The sequence below is a fragment of the Phyllosticta capitalensis genome (assembly GCF_038381095.1).
Source record: "Phyllosticta capitalensis strain CBS 128856 chromosome Unknown BKA78scaffold_5, whole genome shotgun sequence".
NCBI classification, from domain to species: Eukaryota; Fungi; Ascomycota; class Dothideomycetes; order Botryosphaeriales; family Phyllostictaceae; genus Phyllosticta; species Phyllosticta capitalensis.
In genome coordinates, this window is record NW_027117443.1 from 2,270,019 (window position 1) to 2,285,886 (window position 15,868).

Consider the following 15,868-nt stretch of genomic DNA (forward strand, 5'->3'; position numbering starts at 1 on the left):
TACTAAGATCAAGTATAGATATAAGTGGGTTGGAGGAGGCTCTAATTAGACGTGATTAGCTAAAATAGAGACCTCAAATACTTGCAAAACACGTGAATTCTTGAATATGGAAAGTTCGGCAATTCAATAACGCAATCTGAACCCCTGATTGCATTGCACTGCCCAAACAGAGACCTCAATTGCGTTGCGTTGCTTACCACCCTGAAAGGAAGTCGGCGTGGTTGTTTGTGTCGTTGGAGAGAGAAGATGAGAGGTGATCAAAGATGATGGTCCGGTCCAGCAACGAAAATCACCTTGTCCGTTTGTCCTGGTTTTGCTGCCCCGTTTGCTCTGCTTGTTTGCTCTGTCTGCTTCCTCTATCCGCTTGCCACCGCTGCTCGTCGAGCGTGCTCCACATTCTTATACTCTCCATTATCCACTGCTTACATGCCACTTCTCTCGTTTATATTGGCAATGCCTCAAAGAGTAGTATATACATCTCGAAGGGTAAACGCATCACAATCAGCATCCGAGTGGACTCCAATTGGAGCTCTTCCATGCTCCGATCCATCGCACACTACTCCATTTTCTCCCGACGTTTGCCCCGGGCCCCTCAACAATGGCTGTTTCCGATTCTCTTTGGCCGAGCTGGCCAGCATCGACACCAGTGCTCCTCCACTCCGCCATGGCAATCCGCATCCGCATCGGAGTGCGCGGCAACAGCGCTGGCTCGGGCTACAGGGAGTCCTTGATGGAGTGCATCAGATTGCCGACTGCTTCGCCACCGGCAACATTGCTAGGGACATGTTCATAGAGCTGAACAGGATTTCTGACGTCAACGTGTCGTATGAGGCTTTCGAGAGAGCCCTCAGTCTGGTCCGGTGTTCGGAGCCGTCATCTTCAAACGAAACATGGAGCACCACAACAAGAGCGACGACATACATCAAGGCTTGGTTGGACCCAAGAGCTCGAGAAGCGCATCGCGAACAGTCACAAGCCCTACGGCGGACAAGACAGCATCGTGGCAGTCTCTAGGGCTATTCAGTGCCGCAAAGCCATGAGGATCCATGGATTCGGGATTGGAAGCGCGACGGAGCGCTTCATGATTGCCGAGGCTTTCGAGTTTCTACTCGGAAGGGAGGACGCGGCTCCGGAGTTCGAGCGCAACGAGGCGATGTGGTCAAGACTCGACGATCTTGCTCTGAGTGGCAGGCTTTCAAGCGCGAATTTGGAGAATTCGGTGGTGACGGCGATGGGAATGATTGGCGGCATGGCCATTCAGCTTGACTGAGGGTCGGAACAGGCGCGGAATGTCATGTTTTAGGCTTTGTCCAGGACCGGTTCATGGATGATGATGAATCTTTGTCTTCTGGACGGTTATGCGCGGGGATATATGAGCGATGGAAGATGGAAGAGGAGATTGGAGACGGAGAGAAGAAGGAGGAGGAGGCGGAGGAATGGCGAAGCGGAACCTTTGACGTTATTTTGGTAGTTTGGTTGTCGCAAAGTCTTGTCTCCATAACCGTATCTGCATGCCTCCGTGACAAGAAAGATCCGTCGGCGCTGAACAGAGAGGAGGCTTAGCTAGTTGGCGCCGGTCAGAGGCAAGCCGAGGTGGTGGTTATGAAAGAGCGTCATGGTAGAGCAATCTACTGCTGAAGCTGTTCACCTTCTACGGGGTTTGCCTCATCGTTGCGGTCTCTCGAACTTCCAAAATCGAGCGAAAATGGGGGGACCAAGCAGCCATAAAGCGGTCAAACTCGTAGCATAAGCGTAACTGTGCATTGGAATTTTCTTGTTCGGTCTTCGCTATTTATTACCCGTGCTTTTTTTGACTCTTTGGCTCTCTCCATTGCATCTAGTCCACACTCCCGCTCTCTTTTGAACAATTACTCGCTCGAACTGAACAGCGCATGGCATTTTACTTTCCTGCACCAGCTGCAAAACTTGAAAAAATGTAGACATCGACAAATGAATTTGAGGGGAAAGATAGCGTTGAAAAGACGCTGGGGGAAGAAGTAACTGAAAAGTGGAAAAACGCAAGTGATTACGGTGGCGCGCCCAGTCCTGGTATCTTGAGGTAGAGAGTAGAGAGAAAATGGTAGGACGGCGGGCGCTTGGAGGGGAAGTTGGTTGAGATTGTTGTTCCTCTTTTACGCCTGCCTGCCTGCCTGCCTGCCTGCCTGCCTGCCTCCCCTGTTAAGTGCTGGGAAAGTAGATTGAAACTGCGCCGTCCGTGCCTGACAACGCCGGAAAGATGGGTGATGAAGATTCTGGTTAGGGGGAGAAGAGGTAAGATGATGTGTGGGTGAGGTGTATCGAAATGATGTGTAAGATGACGCAAGTAGGGCGAGGAGCGTATGGGTTGTCGACAAAGCGAGCACATCTCAAAGCCACCATCCGGTAAAATCCAAGAAGCGGTCCATGGCCTCTTTCAAGTCAGCGCCTCTCATCTCACCGCGCCGCCGCTTTTCCCAAAGCGTCTTGACGATGCCTTCGAGCACCATTTTGGCCTCGAGCCCTGCGTACTTGCTACCATCGCACGCCAGGACTTGTACCCGTCCGTCGATCCAGCGTTCGCTCAGGTCGAAGCTAAATGTCGCATAGCCATACGCCGCGCCCGCATTTGCTGCGCGCTCGCTCGGGAGCAAGTGGTAGTTGTGCTGCTGCTGCTGTGCGTGCTGCGGCAGAATCATGGGAAATACGTCTGGCAAGACACCAAAGCCGCCGCCGCCGCCGCCAAAGCCGCCGCGTGCAAACGCCGCTCCGCGGACGCTCACACGCAATTGGCGAAGCGAGTTGGCGCACGGGGCGTCCAGGCTGGCGACCCAGGATTTGAAGCTGTCGTAAAAATCGCGGTACTCAAGCTTGATCAACCACGTGTTGGAGCTGTAGTACATGTCCAGAGCCTCGGAGCGCATCAAACGGCAGATGCCTGCCAGGGGGTGCTGCCGCCGATTGCGAAACAACGACAAGCAGTAAATGAGCGGCTGTTGATTCGTCAGGTGTGGGATGTGTTGGTAAATCAGTCTCCGGATTTCTGGCGGAAGCGTGAGAAGCGTTGGACCGCTAGAGTCGGACGTGGTGGTGGTTGCGGAGCGTGCTTCATTTTGGTAGCGGGGGCAGAAGTGGGGGTGGTGCCGAGCGTGGGGGTCTCGTGGATCCCTGGGGTTGAGATGAGCGAGGGCGTTGGGAGAGGTTGAAGGATAAGTGGTGAGGGTTGTGGTTGAGAGCGGAATGGGTGGTGAAAGCGCTGTCGCGTGACTTGCAGCAGGATGGACGAGGGTGGATGCAGAGGGCCGGCGCTCTAGCTGCAGATGGAAGCCTTCGGTGGAGAGCAGCGGTTGCGATAGCAGAGGCAGGTTTGCTCTCATGGGATGCTGGTCCTGGGCTGAGCGAGAGTCGGTCTCGGCTGGAATGGGCGGGTCGACCGAGACGCTGCTCATGGGCGGCACGACATAGTCGGACTTGAGCGAGGAAAAGGGATCGGGGCTTGCAGGCGTGTCAACGGAAGCGGAGGCGTTGCTGCATCGTATGGTCAGAAAGAAGGTTGCTGAGCAGATGGTTGAGGCTCACCTGGGCGATGGTGGAGCAGCAGCAGCAGCTTTGGCACAGCCCACCTGAAAGGCAGTGCCAGGCTCGACGGAACGGCGTCGCTGCAAGCTGGCCATGATTTCAGAGCGAAGGAGAGGTGGGCGACGAGTCGAAGAGGTGGTGGTGGTCAGACTTGAAAAATATTCAGTCGTCGAATGCGTTGCCTGCTGGTAGTAAACGTGTCAGAGCCATGGCGGCACAGGTCGGATGCAATGTCGACGCGGTGATGCGATGCGATGTGAATCCGCGCGTGCCACTCACAGCTGCAGCCCTGCCCTTTGCTGGTTCAGTCGGTTTCTGCTAACCAACCCGCCGTCCCATGGCCGTCTCATTTACCTTGTACTGATTCGGCCTACTCTCCTCCCGCTCCTTGGCCAAGCTCTCCCGCCTGCCCCCTCGGCCTTGGCCCCGCGCCTCGCCGCCTTGATCCTTACCTCGATACCTTGCTTGGGGCTCCCTTTAAACATTTTCACCTTGACATCACGTCATGTCTGTATTATCAAGCTCGATTTTTGAAGCTGGCTTCTGATTCTTGAGCCTCGAGGCCGCTATCGTCAAAAGAAGAACCTTCATACTCTCTGGACCCCGAATCCACCCCATCCAATGCAGAAACCTTGAAAAAACTCCCCTCGTCCATGTCACCGTCCTTGGGAAGGTGTGTCGAAACTCGGATGCAAATGTCAAGACAGATGCCATGTTCCACAGGTCTTTGCCGCCGAGTCAGTCTCAAAACGTGACGCAAACGCCATCATGGCCGCCAGGAATATCGCCAACTCAAACGCACTCAGGCCGTAGAGGAAAAAGTTGTAAAATTTTGCCCACTCGACTCAGTTGAGAGAGCCAGTCGGGCGGCGATTCCAGCTGCTGCTGGGCTTGCGATAGCTGTTGCTGCTTCCCCACGTTCCGCCAGACGAGTTCTGGCCCTGACCAACACTTCCGTGCTCGGCTGACTGGCCGCGGCCGTGACCTGGACCGTTGCCCGGGCCCTTGCGACGGTAAAAGTCGTTGCTGTCGCCCGTAGAGTTGTGTCCATGCTCGGTGCTGCGGCCGTGAGGACCATTGCCCGGGCCCTTGCGGCGGTAGAAGTCGTTGTTGTCTCGGCGCGGACCGTTGCCACGTCCACGGGAACGGTTGTTGTAGTTGTTGTACGGCTTGCGGCCCTGTTTGTGGTGGTGTTCCATCGCGACCTGCTTGGTCTCTGGCTGGCCGGGCAAACGAACATTGATAACAGGCTTGTCACCCTTGCGCTCGACATCAAACAAACCTCCGTAGTTAGGGTCACCAGAGCAGACCTCGGAGTGGCTAAGGGGACGGCTGGCAACCTCCGGCGCAGAAGCGGGGGCAAGCCCAGCATTCATATGAGGCTCTTTGGGGAGCAGGACGGTCGGAGTTGAGAAAGCCTCAGGGACGCTCATAACCTCTTCAAAAGCATCCTTGGAGACAACCTCGGTGGCGGGAGCAGCGTCGCCCGGGGCGGTTTTGTTGCTATTGGCCGGCTTGTTGGGGAGAGAGACGGTCGCAGGCTGACCGGCATGGTCGAGAGGAGCCTTGCTTGCCGGGGCGACATCGAACGAGGCGCAAGTTGTCTTCGGGGGGGATGAAGCGGTAGACGCGCGATGGCCAAGCAGGTGATCGAAGCGGCCCTGCCAGTCTTTGTTGGTGACAATGGGCTGTGATCCAAAGCGCAGTCCCTGCTGAGGCCTAGCGGGCGTCTGAGCCGGCATGAGGACAGCAGGCTGGTTGTCTGCAGCGGGTGGAAGCTTCACTTTGATCTTTTGAGGAAGCTTGACAGTCGGACGATGGGTGTTGCCGCCAAACGCAGGGTGATCTGACGTCTCAGGCGGTGGTGGCGCATCAACGTCCGCAGGCCTCGTCTTGTTGTTGACACCAGGCTTGGCGCCAGCGGTGGCAGACGTAATAGAGTTCAGAGTGTTTGGATCACGCGCAGCCTGAGGAGCGCCATGGTGAAAGTTGTCTTGCTGTTCGGGGGTACGGGGGAAGAAGCGAGATGGGCGACCAGACTGGTTGGCGGTGCTAGAGTTGCTGGGTGAGGACTGGGCCTTCTCAGAACCGATCGGACGGAGCGCAGGAGTATCTTCGGGAGTTTGCTTGTTCGCAGGCTCGCTGAACGCAGCTGGAGTCGAGACTTGGGGCTTGGGCTTATCGGTGTTGATGGGGTTGTCGACAATCGGTGCGTTGTTGTTGACCTTCTTGGGCGGCGGGACGTTAGGGTCGCGGATCGTGGTGGTCGTCGAAATCGTGCGACGAGTGGGACCGAGGCCAGGCTCGACCTTGACCCAGGTGTGCTTAAAGGTAGGCAAAGGCGTATCGCGCTGTTGGATGCGGGCCTCCATGTTCGCACGAGCGCGCTCGCGGTCACCGAGCTGGACGGCGGCAGTGTACTCGGCGGCGGTCAGAACGCGAGGCTGCGCCTGCTGGCCCGGAGGCGCAACAGTCGCCATGGTGGGAGGCATAGCTGAAGGGTTTTGTGAAAGAGTAGATTGAGGCAACCGATCGTCAGATGGCGGCAGTGTGAAGGATGGTGGTGGTAAAGTTTGGTGTTGATCTGGCGCGCGAGGTTCTGTGTTATGTGCGAAGCGCGACGCCGCTGCCGATGATGTGCCTGCCTGCGACGAGGAGGAAGGAGCGGGCGGTGCAATGGGTCCTGGCGCCGACGGCGCACCTTCTGGCTGTGATTGCTGTGTGTGTCCAAAGGTGCCGTTGCCGATGCCTCTTTCTCTGTTTGGCGGGCCCCAGACGTTCATGCTGCTGCCGCCGCCTTGCCTGCTCATGCCCGCACCCCAAGCCTGTGATGCCCTCCACCCAGGCGCCTCTCGCTCAAGTGGCGCAAGCGTGAGCGATGATGCCTTTTGGGACATGAATCGCTCGTCCTTGACCTCTGATGCTGGCGGGCCCGGAAGTTTGACAGGCGAGCTTTGTCTAAGCTCTGGTGACCGTCCGTCACGCCTGGCTTCTGAAGGCCTCAGCTGAGGTGTTTGCTCATTGATGCTTGCTGTCGACCTCTTGATTGAGTGAGGCTGATGCACCTTCATCATGCCGTACTGAGCAACCTCACCCTCTGCCGTCGGAATTGGCGGCTTCGGTGGCGGCGAGTGCATCGTCGCAGGCTTCTGTGCCGGGCTGAGCTCACTTGCCGCAGTCGTCGGACTCCTGGACTTGTCGTCCTTGGTCGGTGCAGGTCCAAGAGCCTCAAGTTTGCGTCGGAGACGCTCTTTTCGAGCAGCTTCTTCCCGCGCTTCCTCCTCTTGGCGTTTTTGCTTCTCTGCTTTGGCACGCTCAATCTTTTCGCGCATCATCTGCTCTTGAATCTTGACGGCATCATAAGCAGAGCTCGCGCCGTTGACAGCGTCTGTTGTCGCAGGGGACGCGGTAGCACTATGAGGCGAAGCTAGCTGAGCTTGACCCGCAACAGGCGATGAGCGCTGCGTCCACGAGCCTTGATTGGAGGCCGCAGGCGAAAGCCCGCGGTCCCCAAACGATGCACGTGGGGCCTGTCCAGCTTTACCAGGGATCGGCGGGGGAGGCATATCCGTCGTCGAATGAGAACCGCGCCTATCACGAACAGGCTCGGGTACCCTGCTGAACGAAGGCCGCCTTCCACCGCTTACATTGGAAGATGTTCTGCGGCGGGACCACGACTCTTCAACACTTGAGCGAGACGTCTGGAATGCCGCCGAAGGCTCAGCGGGACCGCCATGCATAGGACGCTGCAAAACCGATGGTTGACGGAAGCTCGAATCGGGACGGGATCCTCGGCGCAAATCCCTAACGGGCTCGTACTTGCCAGACTGCGAGTTGAACAATTCCCTAGGTCCCCGATCGTCTCGCAAAGTTCTGTTAAAGTCATCTGCAGCAATCTCCTTGGCAGCTACGGGTACCGGAGGAAGCGCGTCGAATCCATGTGGATCTCTCTGACCAAAGCGAGCCTGGGCAGGAACTTGCGGTTGCGGGTTGATAATGACAGGAGAGACCTTTTCAATTGGGGGAAGCGGAGCCCAAGGGGATTTGGCCGGGGCAGCAGGTGACTTGGCCACAAGAGTCGGTTTTTCTGTTTGTCCTCCTCGAAGGCTAGAAGCGCCCTGTTTTGCCTGTGCGGCAGAGATGTAAGCTCCTGGTTTTAAGATGGTCTTGTTTCCCAGTGAGCTGGGACCCGTTGACGATGGTCTGGAGGACGGTTGCTCTGCCGGCTTTAGATCTTCCAGGGGCCTATCGTCCTTCTTTTCTTCGGGTTTCTTTGGTTCGTCTGCGGGGGGAGCGTTTTCTGTCGGTTTGACCGTCGACTTGGTGCCGTCCATCCATTCCACCGTCTCAGGGGCCCAATCTTCCTCATCGTCCTCGATATCGGCCCACTTTGACTCCTTGGCGTCTTCATCCGCTTGTAGCCTGGTGGCCATGTGAATACCGAATTGCTGCTTGAGTTCTTCATCTGTAAATTGCTTGGGCTGAGGAGGAGGCGTAGCTATTGCAAAGGTTAGTCGAATCCAAATCTAGATGGGAAAGCGAGTTTATTACGTCTATTCTTGTTCCATACTGTAGCCGGGTCAGGTCCAGTGCCAGATCCATTAAGCTTTCCCAGCCCCGAGCGAGTCAACGAGCTTCCAACTCCGCTGCCAGATTTCGCCACCAAGCGAGGTTTTGCGGTAGGCTGAATCGGATTAATTGACGGGCTTGTCGACACTATAGTAAAAATCAGCCGGCTTGCTTCCCATCGAAGCGTATCACGAATTTACCTTTTTCTCCAACCTTGGACGGCGCAGATACGGCGGTCTTGGCCAGAAAGTTCTTGGTCACCGAGACCGACTTGAACGAAGTGGGCTTTTTCGGCTTTGCACCGTCCTTTCCAGCGCGGCTGGTGTCTGTATCCGAACCTCCGCTGGTATCCGCCGCCAGATGCTGTGCGGCCAAATCTTCTGTAGAAAGCCCAGTCCCGTTCAAAATTGCTTCCTTGGACCTGTCGACCGACGCATCTTTGGACTTGGACTGCTCGGATCCTTCGGTGGCGAGCTGATCCCCTGTTAGGTCATGTCGCGTGCGTCTGAGCAAACAACGTACAGCAGCAGGCGTGCCCTCGTCCCTCGAGGTCGTCTCAGGAGCGCTGGTCTTGTCTTGCAGCGCATCGTCTTTCGTACTGGTCGAATTCGAGGGGTCAGAGAGGTCGTGGGAGGATTTGTTGATCGTGGTGGTATCCGGAGCCGCGCCGGCGGAGGACTCGTTGGTAGTAGTCGCATTAACGCCGATGGGCGAGGAATCACCCATCGACTGTGCTGCATTTACCACATCGTGGGTGATCTGCTCTGCCATAACAAGTTGCGAAACTGTTGTGGCAGTAAAGTCGGAGTCAGAGCTGTTGTTGTCTTTGTCTGCTTGGCGAGATGATGCAAAGGCGGTGGTCGTGGCGTCTGCAGTCGCCAGACCGGGGCCGCGTGCGCCTGAAGAAGGAGAAGTCGTCATATATACCTGCTATCAAGTCTTGGTAGTCGCCACGGGTATACGGTAGGAGCTTCCGCAGAAGCCTTGCTGGTTCTCTGGTGGAGCTCTGGCCGGGCGGGAGCTTTGGGCGCTAGGTTGGCAGTCGAAGGCGCGGATGAAGAGCGCTCGAGGAACGCAGGATCAAAGGTCGCGGAGACGGAGCCTGGAGGGGGAGAAGCTCAGGGCGTGGGGCGTCGAGGGGCGTGGGAGATGCGCCGAGGGTATGTGAGGGTGCAATGGTGTTGAAGGGGTCGCAACTGAGAGCGTAGCCTCTTCGGCCGTCTTGGCATCAGTGATCACGGAGTCTGTGTCATCCACCCGCAGCCTTACGGCAGTCCCGGTCAACCAGAGGTCACGGCTCTCTTCTGGCCAAGCACCACTCGGGGGATCTGAGCTTCACGCCGCCAATTCACCCTTGCAGTTGCTATGGTGGTGTTGTTCGTATCGTCTGGTCGGGCTCCCACCGCATCCTCACTTCTCCGCAAGCGGGACAGCAGTCCATCCACTTCAGCGACCCAACAGGGCTTTCCCCTGCAACAACTCGACGTCTTCACATGGCCCGATCAACAACAATAGACTGCATGCCGTTCGGCTTTGATTCGATTCATGTTGGCCTTGACACCTCACTTCCTTCACCGCACAGCTTCGCGTCGTTGCAGAGTATTTACATTCCTGCTCTATTCGTCCCTCTAATTGGGCTGCCTTGAACTATAAAACTCAAGCCTACCGCATTTAGTGGGCGTTGTTCTTGTGGTGACCTACGCCGGCATGTTAGTGGATCCCAAGGAGCCCGTCTCAAGCTTCCGGAGCGTGGACTTACGCAGGTGGAAGTAGTAGTTCTGCGCGTATCCAAGCAGGAGCAGACCGCCAATCAGGTGGATGAGCGCTGTCGAGTGTCAATTCCTCCTCCTCAAAGACTTCTTGAAGTGAATTCTTACGCTTGGCCGTGGGGTTCTTGCCAAAGTGCTTGGCCTGGTACCTCTCAATCAGACCCTTGGGCTGCGGCGCCGGAGCGGGGCCACGAGGCAGCTTCTCGTAGAAGCTCACGACGCGCGACATGCGAGCCGCATCCTGAGCACCTCCAATGGCCTTGTGTATTCGTTAGCCAATGTCCATTCCAATCTCTTCATGATCTGTCACCGAGTGACAGCTTTGCCGGCTCTCAAGTTTGTCGGCTTCCGAATTCGGACATGCTTCGATGACGGTTTTGCGGGTCGAGTCTGCCGCGAAAGATGACACTCACATTGGGGGAGGCGATCTAGGGACGCAGATTAGCTACACAGCTCTTAGTCCAGGGCTTCCGGTAATCGTACCTTGGGGGGAATGAGGGTCGAGAGACCGCGCTTGGTGATGTAGCTCATTTTCGCGGGGCTGTCGGACGGTCAGCGATTATCCAAACACTGGTCGAGTAGCAGCAGTGATTCCGAGGGACGTACAATGACGGAGAGCGGAGATGGTTGGCGTCTTGAAGGGCTATAGGTAGTCACGGCAATGAGAGCACTGGCGAGGAGGAAGACCAGACCGCGCTAAAAACGCCAAGACTCGACGGGGACAATGCGGACCGACGACATCACCACCACTCCACGCTCTCCGCATTCGACATCTCTCCGCAATTGCACCTCCACCACCATGCAGCGCACATTGAACGCCAGGCTGCTTGCTGCAGCTTCTCGCCCTGTTGCCAGGCAGACTTGCCTGCCCGCCCGTCGCTTCTACGCCGACAAAGCCGCCTCGACGGAACCGGCGCCCACGAGCAGTTCAACCGACCATCCAGCTGGCCACGGCGATCAGACGCTCAAGGGCATGCGCGTCCGCGACGAGGGTCCAGGCATCCCCAGAACTCCAGACTACAATGTCGCTACCGACTACCGCACCTCGTGAGCAGAGCCACCGCCAATTGGGAGCTTGAAATATCTCGAAGACGTGGAATGTTGATGGATCCCCCAGGACCTTCTCGCCGATCCCCAAGCGCGTCGTCGACGGCAGTGAGCCGGGCGACGTTGTGCCTGCCGCTGTCCTGTCGGGTGCTCCGACAGACCTCCAGGCCCGGACTGTCCGGTACGCAGCTCATTGCTCTGAATCTCCTATCCCGTCTCTCCCTCGCACGTGAGACGAATACCATCAGAAGGCAAGTAAGCTAATCGAGGCAATAAGAATCTACCGCCCCGCCAAGTCAGCGATGCAGTCCGGTGACTGGCATGCGCACCACTGGCTGATGGACTGGGACCCGCTGCCCAAGGGCCACCGGTGGGAGAACCCGCTCATGGGATGGCAGTCGAGCGCCGACTTCATGCAAGGCGAGCGCATCCAGTTCAAGAGAAAAGAGGACGCCATTGCCTTTGCCGAGAAGCAGGGCTACGAGTACTTTGTTCAGGAGCCCAACGAGAGGAGATTTGTCCCCAAGGCCTACGCCAACAACTTCGTCCACAGCCCGAAGAAGTTGAAGATTGTCCGCACCAAGTGATGGTTGAAAAGAGCCGAGCTGCTGACGATTTTGATTGATTTGAGCGTACTGCGGGAAAGGTTGAAAGAGGTCGTGATTTCATTTTCAAACAGTTGGACCACCCAACCAAAACCTTGATGTTCTTTTGAAGCGCAAAGAGAAGGGCAAAAGACAATGTCTGTGACTGATGGGATTCGTTTTCTCCTCGGCTTGCCAAATGGGCTTCGTTCGATGTACAATCACCCGCAGCTTAGACATAGAGAGCAAGCCACCTTCTGTTTTGTCACCCTAGAATCCTCGCAAAGTTGTATTAGGGAATCCCGTGGAATTTCAATGCTGTCTTGTTGCTTAGACTGCATCTTCGCGTTTGTCAACAAACCAAGCAGATTACCATCTAGACATATGTTGTCTAGGATGGAGATTAACTGTCAATCTTGTAGTCCATTTCCAAATTTCGAAAGAATCAACCTGCATTATACAGACGCAGCCGGATTTCTTTTGGTCCCACGATGCCACCCAAAAAAATGACAAAACAAACAAACTTGACTGCGCCAGTGGGATTCTTTTGTCGGCAGGCAACATGTTCCCAGTCCCATGTCTGGATTTCGTCAATCAATAGACCTTGACAAAGATTCTCTTGTGGCTCGCGGCACTTGATGGAGAGATGGCAGACGAGGCAGACTGCAAATGTTGGCTTCTTGAATGCTTTGATTTTTTGGTCTTGTCTACTATGGACTGACTGGCTGCATGCCCGAGATGTCGCGAAAGCGCTGCAGATTGACTGAATAGCTCCGCGATGCCACCATTATACCAGAATTGCAAGCGACTGGCTGTCTCGATTTTCATCTTCAAGTCGACTCCAGTCCATCTCCCCCGCTTTACCTGACAGTCGCGCCCTTCAAGCTCTTGACGCCGCAAACACCGTCCTTGGTCTTCAGCAGGCCGACGCCGCTCTTCTTGCTGTCGCCCTCACCCGCCAGCTGGGGCACATCGCCGACCTCGAAGCCCACGGCCAGATCCTCGGTCGTGGTGAAGCCGGGCTGGAGCGTCTCCCAGACCTTCTTCTTGGGGTTGAGGACGGCCTCGGGCTCGCCCTCCCATCCGTCAAAGAAGACGCGGTCGCCAGCAGCAGCGTTGGGAGGGGGGTTGACGAGCTCGACGGGGCCGTTGTGGCCGTCGCCCTCCTCGCGGGGCGACGCGGCCAGCACCATGGCGCACGACTTGATGCCGCGCATGGTGACGGGCTTGAGGTTGCAGACGGCGACGATCTTGCGGCCCTGCATCTCCTCGAGCGGGACGAGCCCGTTGAGGCCGGAGCACACGGTGCGCACGACCTGGCCCTCGTACTCGCTCGTGTTGTCCGTGCCGGGTGCGTCGCCGACGGCGATGGTCGACACGTACAGCGAGTCGGCGTTGGGGTGACGCTCCGCCTTGAGGATGTGTCCGACGCGCAGGTCGATGAGAGCCGGCGAGAGAGGCTTCTCGACTGGCTTGGCCGGTTGCTGCTTGGGCTGCTTTTGCTTCTTCTCCTTCTTCTGCGTCGGCTGTCCTTCCTTGGGAGCTCCCGCGGCGGCCTCGCCGTTGTCGGCCTTCTTTTCCTTTTTGCTCTTCTTGTCCTCAGCAGCCGGAGCTTCGGTCTGGCCCTTGGCCGCGGCCGCAGCGGCCTCCTTCTCCTTCTTCTTGCGCTCCTTCTCGGCCTTGGCGTCAATGGGCTTGATGACAAACTTGACGTCGTTGGCGTCGACGGCGACCTTGTCCGCCTCCTCAATCTTGAGTCCAAAGACGGGTGCGTTCTGCACAAAGTCGACGAAGCGCACAATGTGGTGGTAGCCCTGCTCGCCGGTGCGCTCCTCTGCGCTCCACTTGGCCACGACGGGTGCCAGCTTGACGTACAGCGCCACGTCCGCGACCGAAGGCTTTGCGCCCAGCACAGTCGTGCGGGAGGATAGGTGTGTGTTCAGCGCAGACAGACGCTCTGCTTGCTTGGCCGCGTCCTCGTTGCCGTTGCCAATGTGGGAGGCGGTGATTTGCCATTGCACGATTTCGGCCTTTTCAGCGTCCGTGTAGATGGCGTTCTTGAAGATGGCATTGGAGAGCTTGACGGCATCAGCGTCGGCGGCAGCGCCAGAGTCGGGGTACGAGCGCTGGAGCAGCGAGATGACGGCGTCGTCAAAAGTCGTGGCGGAGGCCATGGTGCGGGTCGAGATGGAAGGAAGCACGAGACGTGGAAGCGGCGTTGTAACGGGTCGGGGACCACAAGGATGAATTGATGCTCGTGCTGGTAGAGAAACCCTCAATCCGGTGCGGCGTAGGTGGGAAAGGTGTGTTGTGCTGAAGGTGCGGAGGATTCGGCGGGGCAGCAAATTCGTGGTGGTGGGCTGCATCATGGAGGTGAGTCAAAGCGAGCGAACAAAGTCCGACGCCGTGGAATATTTGACAGCACCACGCCCGCGCGTTGTTTTAATGGTTGCATATAGCGCCCGTGGACGCGACTCTATTTGGTATTTTGTCTACTGATTCCGTTTACATTTTGTAATTCCTCGCGATTCCTCAACTAACGCTCGTATGCCAAATAAAAGCTTAATGCTTCGAGGTATAATGGCGCGCAGAGCTTTGTTCAATAATTGGTTAACAAAAGAAAATTCATAACTTTCCATTCAGACCAAGTTCAACTCAGCCCGTGACGTTCAGTTTTTCGACGCCTTGAGCGCCTCGACAAACTCCTTTGGCGGGGCTTGGTTGTAGCCCTCAGGGTTGTTCTCGGTCCACTTCCACAGGTCATTGCAGGCGTCCTCGAGAGTCAACTCCGTCTTCCAGCCCAGCTCCTTGTTTGCGAGTGTGGGGTTGGCAGTCAGGTCCAAGACATCGCCGGGGCGCCTCTCGACGACCTGGTAAGCAAGGTCGCGGCCAACGGTGTGGCTGAAAGCCTTGACCATGTCGAACACGGTGGAGCCCCTGCCGGAGCCCAAGTTCCACGCCTTGACGCCAGGGTTGTGCTCACGGAGGTAGTTCAGGGCAACGAGGTGACCCTTGGCCAGGTCCAGAACGTGAATGTAGTCGCGAATGGCCGTGCCGTCCTTGGAGGCGTAGTCTGAAAGGTGTCAGCACGTCAATGCAAGGGGTCCGTCCCACCTCTGAAGACTTACCATCTCCGAACACGAGAAGCTTCTCGCGCTTGCCAATCGCGACCTGCGCGAGCAAGGGGAGCAGGTTGTACGGCACACCCAAGGGGTTCTCTCCCATGAGACCGCTGGGGTGAGCGCCAGCCGGGTTGAAGTACCTCAGAAGAGCGCCGTTGAACTTGTTGGGCGATTGGCCGGCCTTGGTAGCCTTGTTGCGCTCAGCATTGATGTGGTCGGTAATCATGGCCTCGACAGTCGACTTTGTGCGGCCGTAGGTGTTGGTAGGGCCAATGGGGCAGTGCTCGGGAATGGGAATCATGTTGGGGAACCTGGTGGCATCACCGTAGACGGTGGCCGAGGAGGAAAAGACGACATTGGTGACATCGTGCTTTTGCATGGAGCGGAGCAGGTTCAAGCTGCCCTGGACGTTGACGCGGTAGTATTCGAGGGGAATCTCGGCCGACTCGCCGACGGCCTGTACAGCTGGAGTCAGCTGGGGTTTTCACAAGTTGCGAGCCTGCGCAAACGCACCTTGAGAGCAGCAAAGTGGATGACATTGTCAATGTCGGGGTGCTCCTGGAAGATTTTGTCGAGGACGGACTCGTCGGTGATGTCGCCCTTATAGAAGATGGGACGCTTGCCGGAGATGAGTTCAATGCGGTTGATGACCTCTTCGGACGAGTTGTAGAGGCTGTCAACAATGACGACCTTGTAGTCGGCGTCGAGTAAGGCGAGGGTGGTAAAGGAACCGATGTAGCCAGTACCACTGTAAGGCAACGTTAGAAGTGCAACGTGGAATGCGAGCGCTCAATGCGGCGCGCAGTCGGATGAATGGATCGGCGGAGACTTACCCGGTGACGAGGACAGAGCCGACAGGCATGATGAAGGTGATGTGAATGGGGTAGAGGAGTGAGCGACTTGGAGAAGGAGAGGAGGCAGTGGGGTGTTGAGCAGGTAGACGGGCGTGGGCAGGCGGCGGAATATATTTGGTGGACACAAGGCAAGGTAGGTAGTGTAATGTAGCTGGTAGAGAGGCACAGGCAAATGAGGGGAGGGCGGCGCACAGAGCAGGGCGGGCCCTGATGAGGATCACAATGGAGACATGCTGGATGCCACGAGTGGGCACGTTTCACCCGACGACACTCGTCGCCAGTGGCGCAGGTACCGCTCAACGCCCTCGAGAGAGCCAGTCCCAAGTTCTGGACGTCAACGAGGGTGTGAGGGTGCCGGCCACTTGCCC

The 15,868-nt window shown here is 57.0% G+C and overlaps 6 protein-coding genes across 6 annotated transcripts; 1 reads left to right on the plus strand and 5 right to left on the minus strand.

Moving 5' to 3' along the window:
- Window positions 1-2,366: 2,366 nt before the first annotated feature.
- On the minus strand, window positions 2,367-3,650 carry BKA78DRAFT_353109 (uncharacterized protein; the record flags this gene model as incomplete). The annotated part of the gene is made up of 2 exons (XM_066891488.1): window positions 2,367-3,504; window positions 3,556-3,650. 2 exons carry the CDS (start codon window positions 3,648-3,650, stop codon window positions 2,367-2,369), a joined length of 1,233 nt encoding a protein of 410 aa, XP_066744715.1.
- A 705-nt stretch (window positions 3,651-4,355) lies between these two features.
- Window positions 4,356-8,105, minus strand: BKA78DRAFT_141472 (uncharacterized protein). The gene has a single exon (XM_066882770.1). It carries the CDS (start codon window positions 7,986-7,988, stop codon window positions 4,401-4,403), a length of 3,588 nt encoding a protein of 1,195 aa, XP_066744716.1. The 5' UTR covers window positions 7,989-8,105; the 3' UTR covers window positions 4,356-4,400.
- Window positions 8,106-9,795: 1,690 nt separating this feature from the next.
- On the minus strand, window positions 9,796-10,424 carry BKA78DRAFT_353111 (mitochondrial F1-F0 ATP synthase subunit F of fungi-domain-containing protein; the record flags this gene model as incomplete). The annotated part of the gene is made up of 5 exons (XM_066891489.1): window positions 9,796-9,821; window positions 9,884-9,949; window positions 10,002-10,152; window positions 10,307-10,321; window positions 10,377-10,424. The coding sequence occupies 5 exons, from the start codon at window positions 10,422-10,424 to the stop codon at window positions 9,796-9,798; spliced, it is 306 nt and encodes a 101-aa protein (XP_066744717.1).
- Window positions 10,425-10,692: 268 nt separating this feature from the next.
- On the plus strand, window positions 10,693-11,527 carry BKA78DRAFT_353112 (NADH-ubiquinone oxidoreductase-like protein 21 kDa subunit; the record flags this gene model as incomplete). The annotated part of the gene is made up of 3 exons (XM_066891490.1): window positions 10,693-10,940; window positions 11,011-11,121; window positions 11,218-11,527. The coding sequence occupies 3 exons, from the start codon at window positions 10,693-10,695 to the stop codon at window positions 11,525-11,527; spliced, it is 669 nt and encodes a 222-aa protein (XP_066744718.1).
- A 682-nt stretch (window positions 11,528-12,209) lies between these two features.
- On the minus strand, window positions 12,210-13,871 carry BKA78DRAFT_141345 (uncharacterized protein). Its single transcript, XM_066882769.1, has one exon. It carries the CDS (start codon window positions 13,696-13,698, stop codon window positions 12,385-12,387), a length of 1,314 nt encoding a protein of 437 aa, XP_066744719.1. The 5' UTR covers window positions 13,699-13,871; the 3' UTR covers window positions 12,210-12,384.
- A 93-nt stretch (window positions 13,872-13,964) lies between these two features.
- BKA78DRAFT_315265 (UDP-glucose 4-epimerase) lies at window positions 13,965-15,836 on the minus strand. Its single transcript, XM_066888528.1, has 4 exons — window positions 15,480-15,836; window positions 15,160-15,394; window positions 14,653-15,103; window positions 13,965-14,597 (listed from the first exon to the last, which is right to left on the minus strand). The coding sequence occupies exons 1-4, from the start codon at window positions 15,506-15,508 to the stop codon at window positions 14,194-14,196; spliced, it is 1,119 nt and encodes a 372-aa protein (XP_066744720.1). The 5' UTR covers window positions 15,509-15,836; the 3' UTR covers window positions 13,965-14,193.
- Window positions 15,837-15,868: the final 32 nt, after the last annotated feature.

Coding starts and splice junctions, on each gene's coding strand:
- BKA78DRAFT_141472 (XM_066882770.1), bottom strand. CDS start 7,988: ATGGCCACCAGGCTACAAGCGGATGAAGACGCCAAGGAGTCAAAGTGG.
- BKA78DRAFT_141345 (XM_066882769.1), bottom strand. CDS start 13,698: ATGGCCTCCGCCACGACTTTTGACGACGCCGTCATCTCGCTGCTCCAG.
- BKA78DRAFT_315265 (XM_066888528.1), bottom strand. CDS start 15,508: ATGCCTGTCGGCTCTGTCCTCGTCACCGG. Junction 15,395..15,479: donor GGCTCTGTCCTCGTCACCGG/GTAAGTCTCCGC, acceptor GTTGCCTTACAG/TGGTACTGGCTACATCGGTT. Junction 14,598..14,652: donor GCTTCTCGTGTTCGGAGATG/GTAAGTCTTCAG, acceptor GACACCTTTCAG/ACTACGCCTCCAAGGACGGC.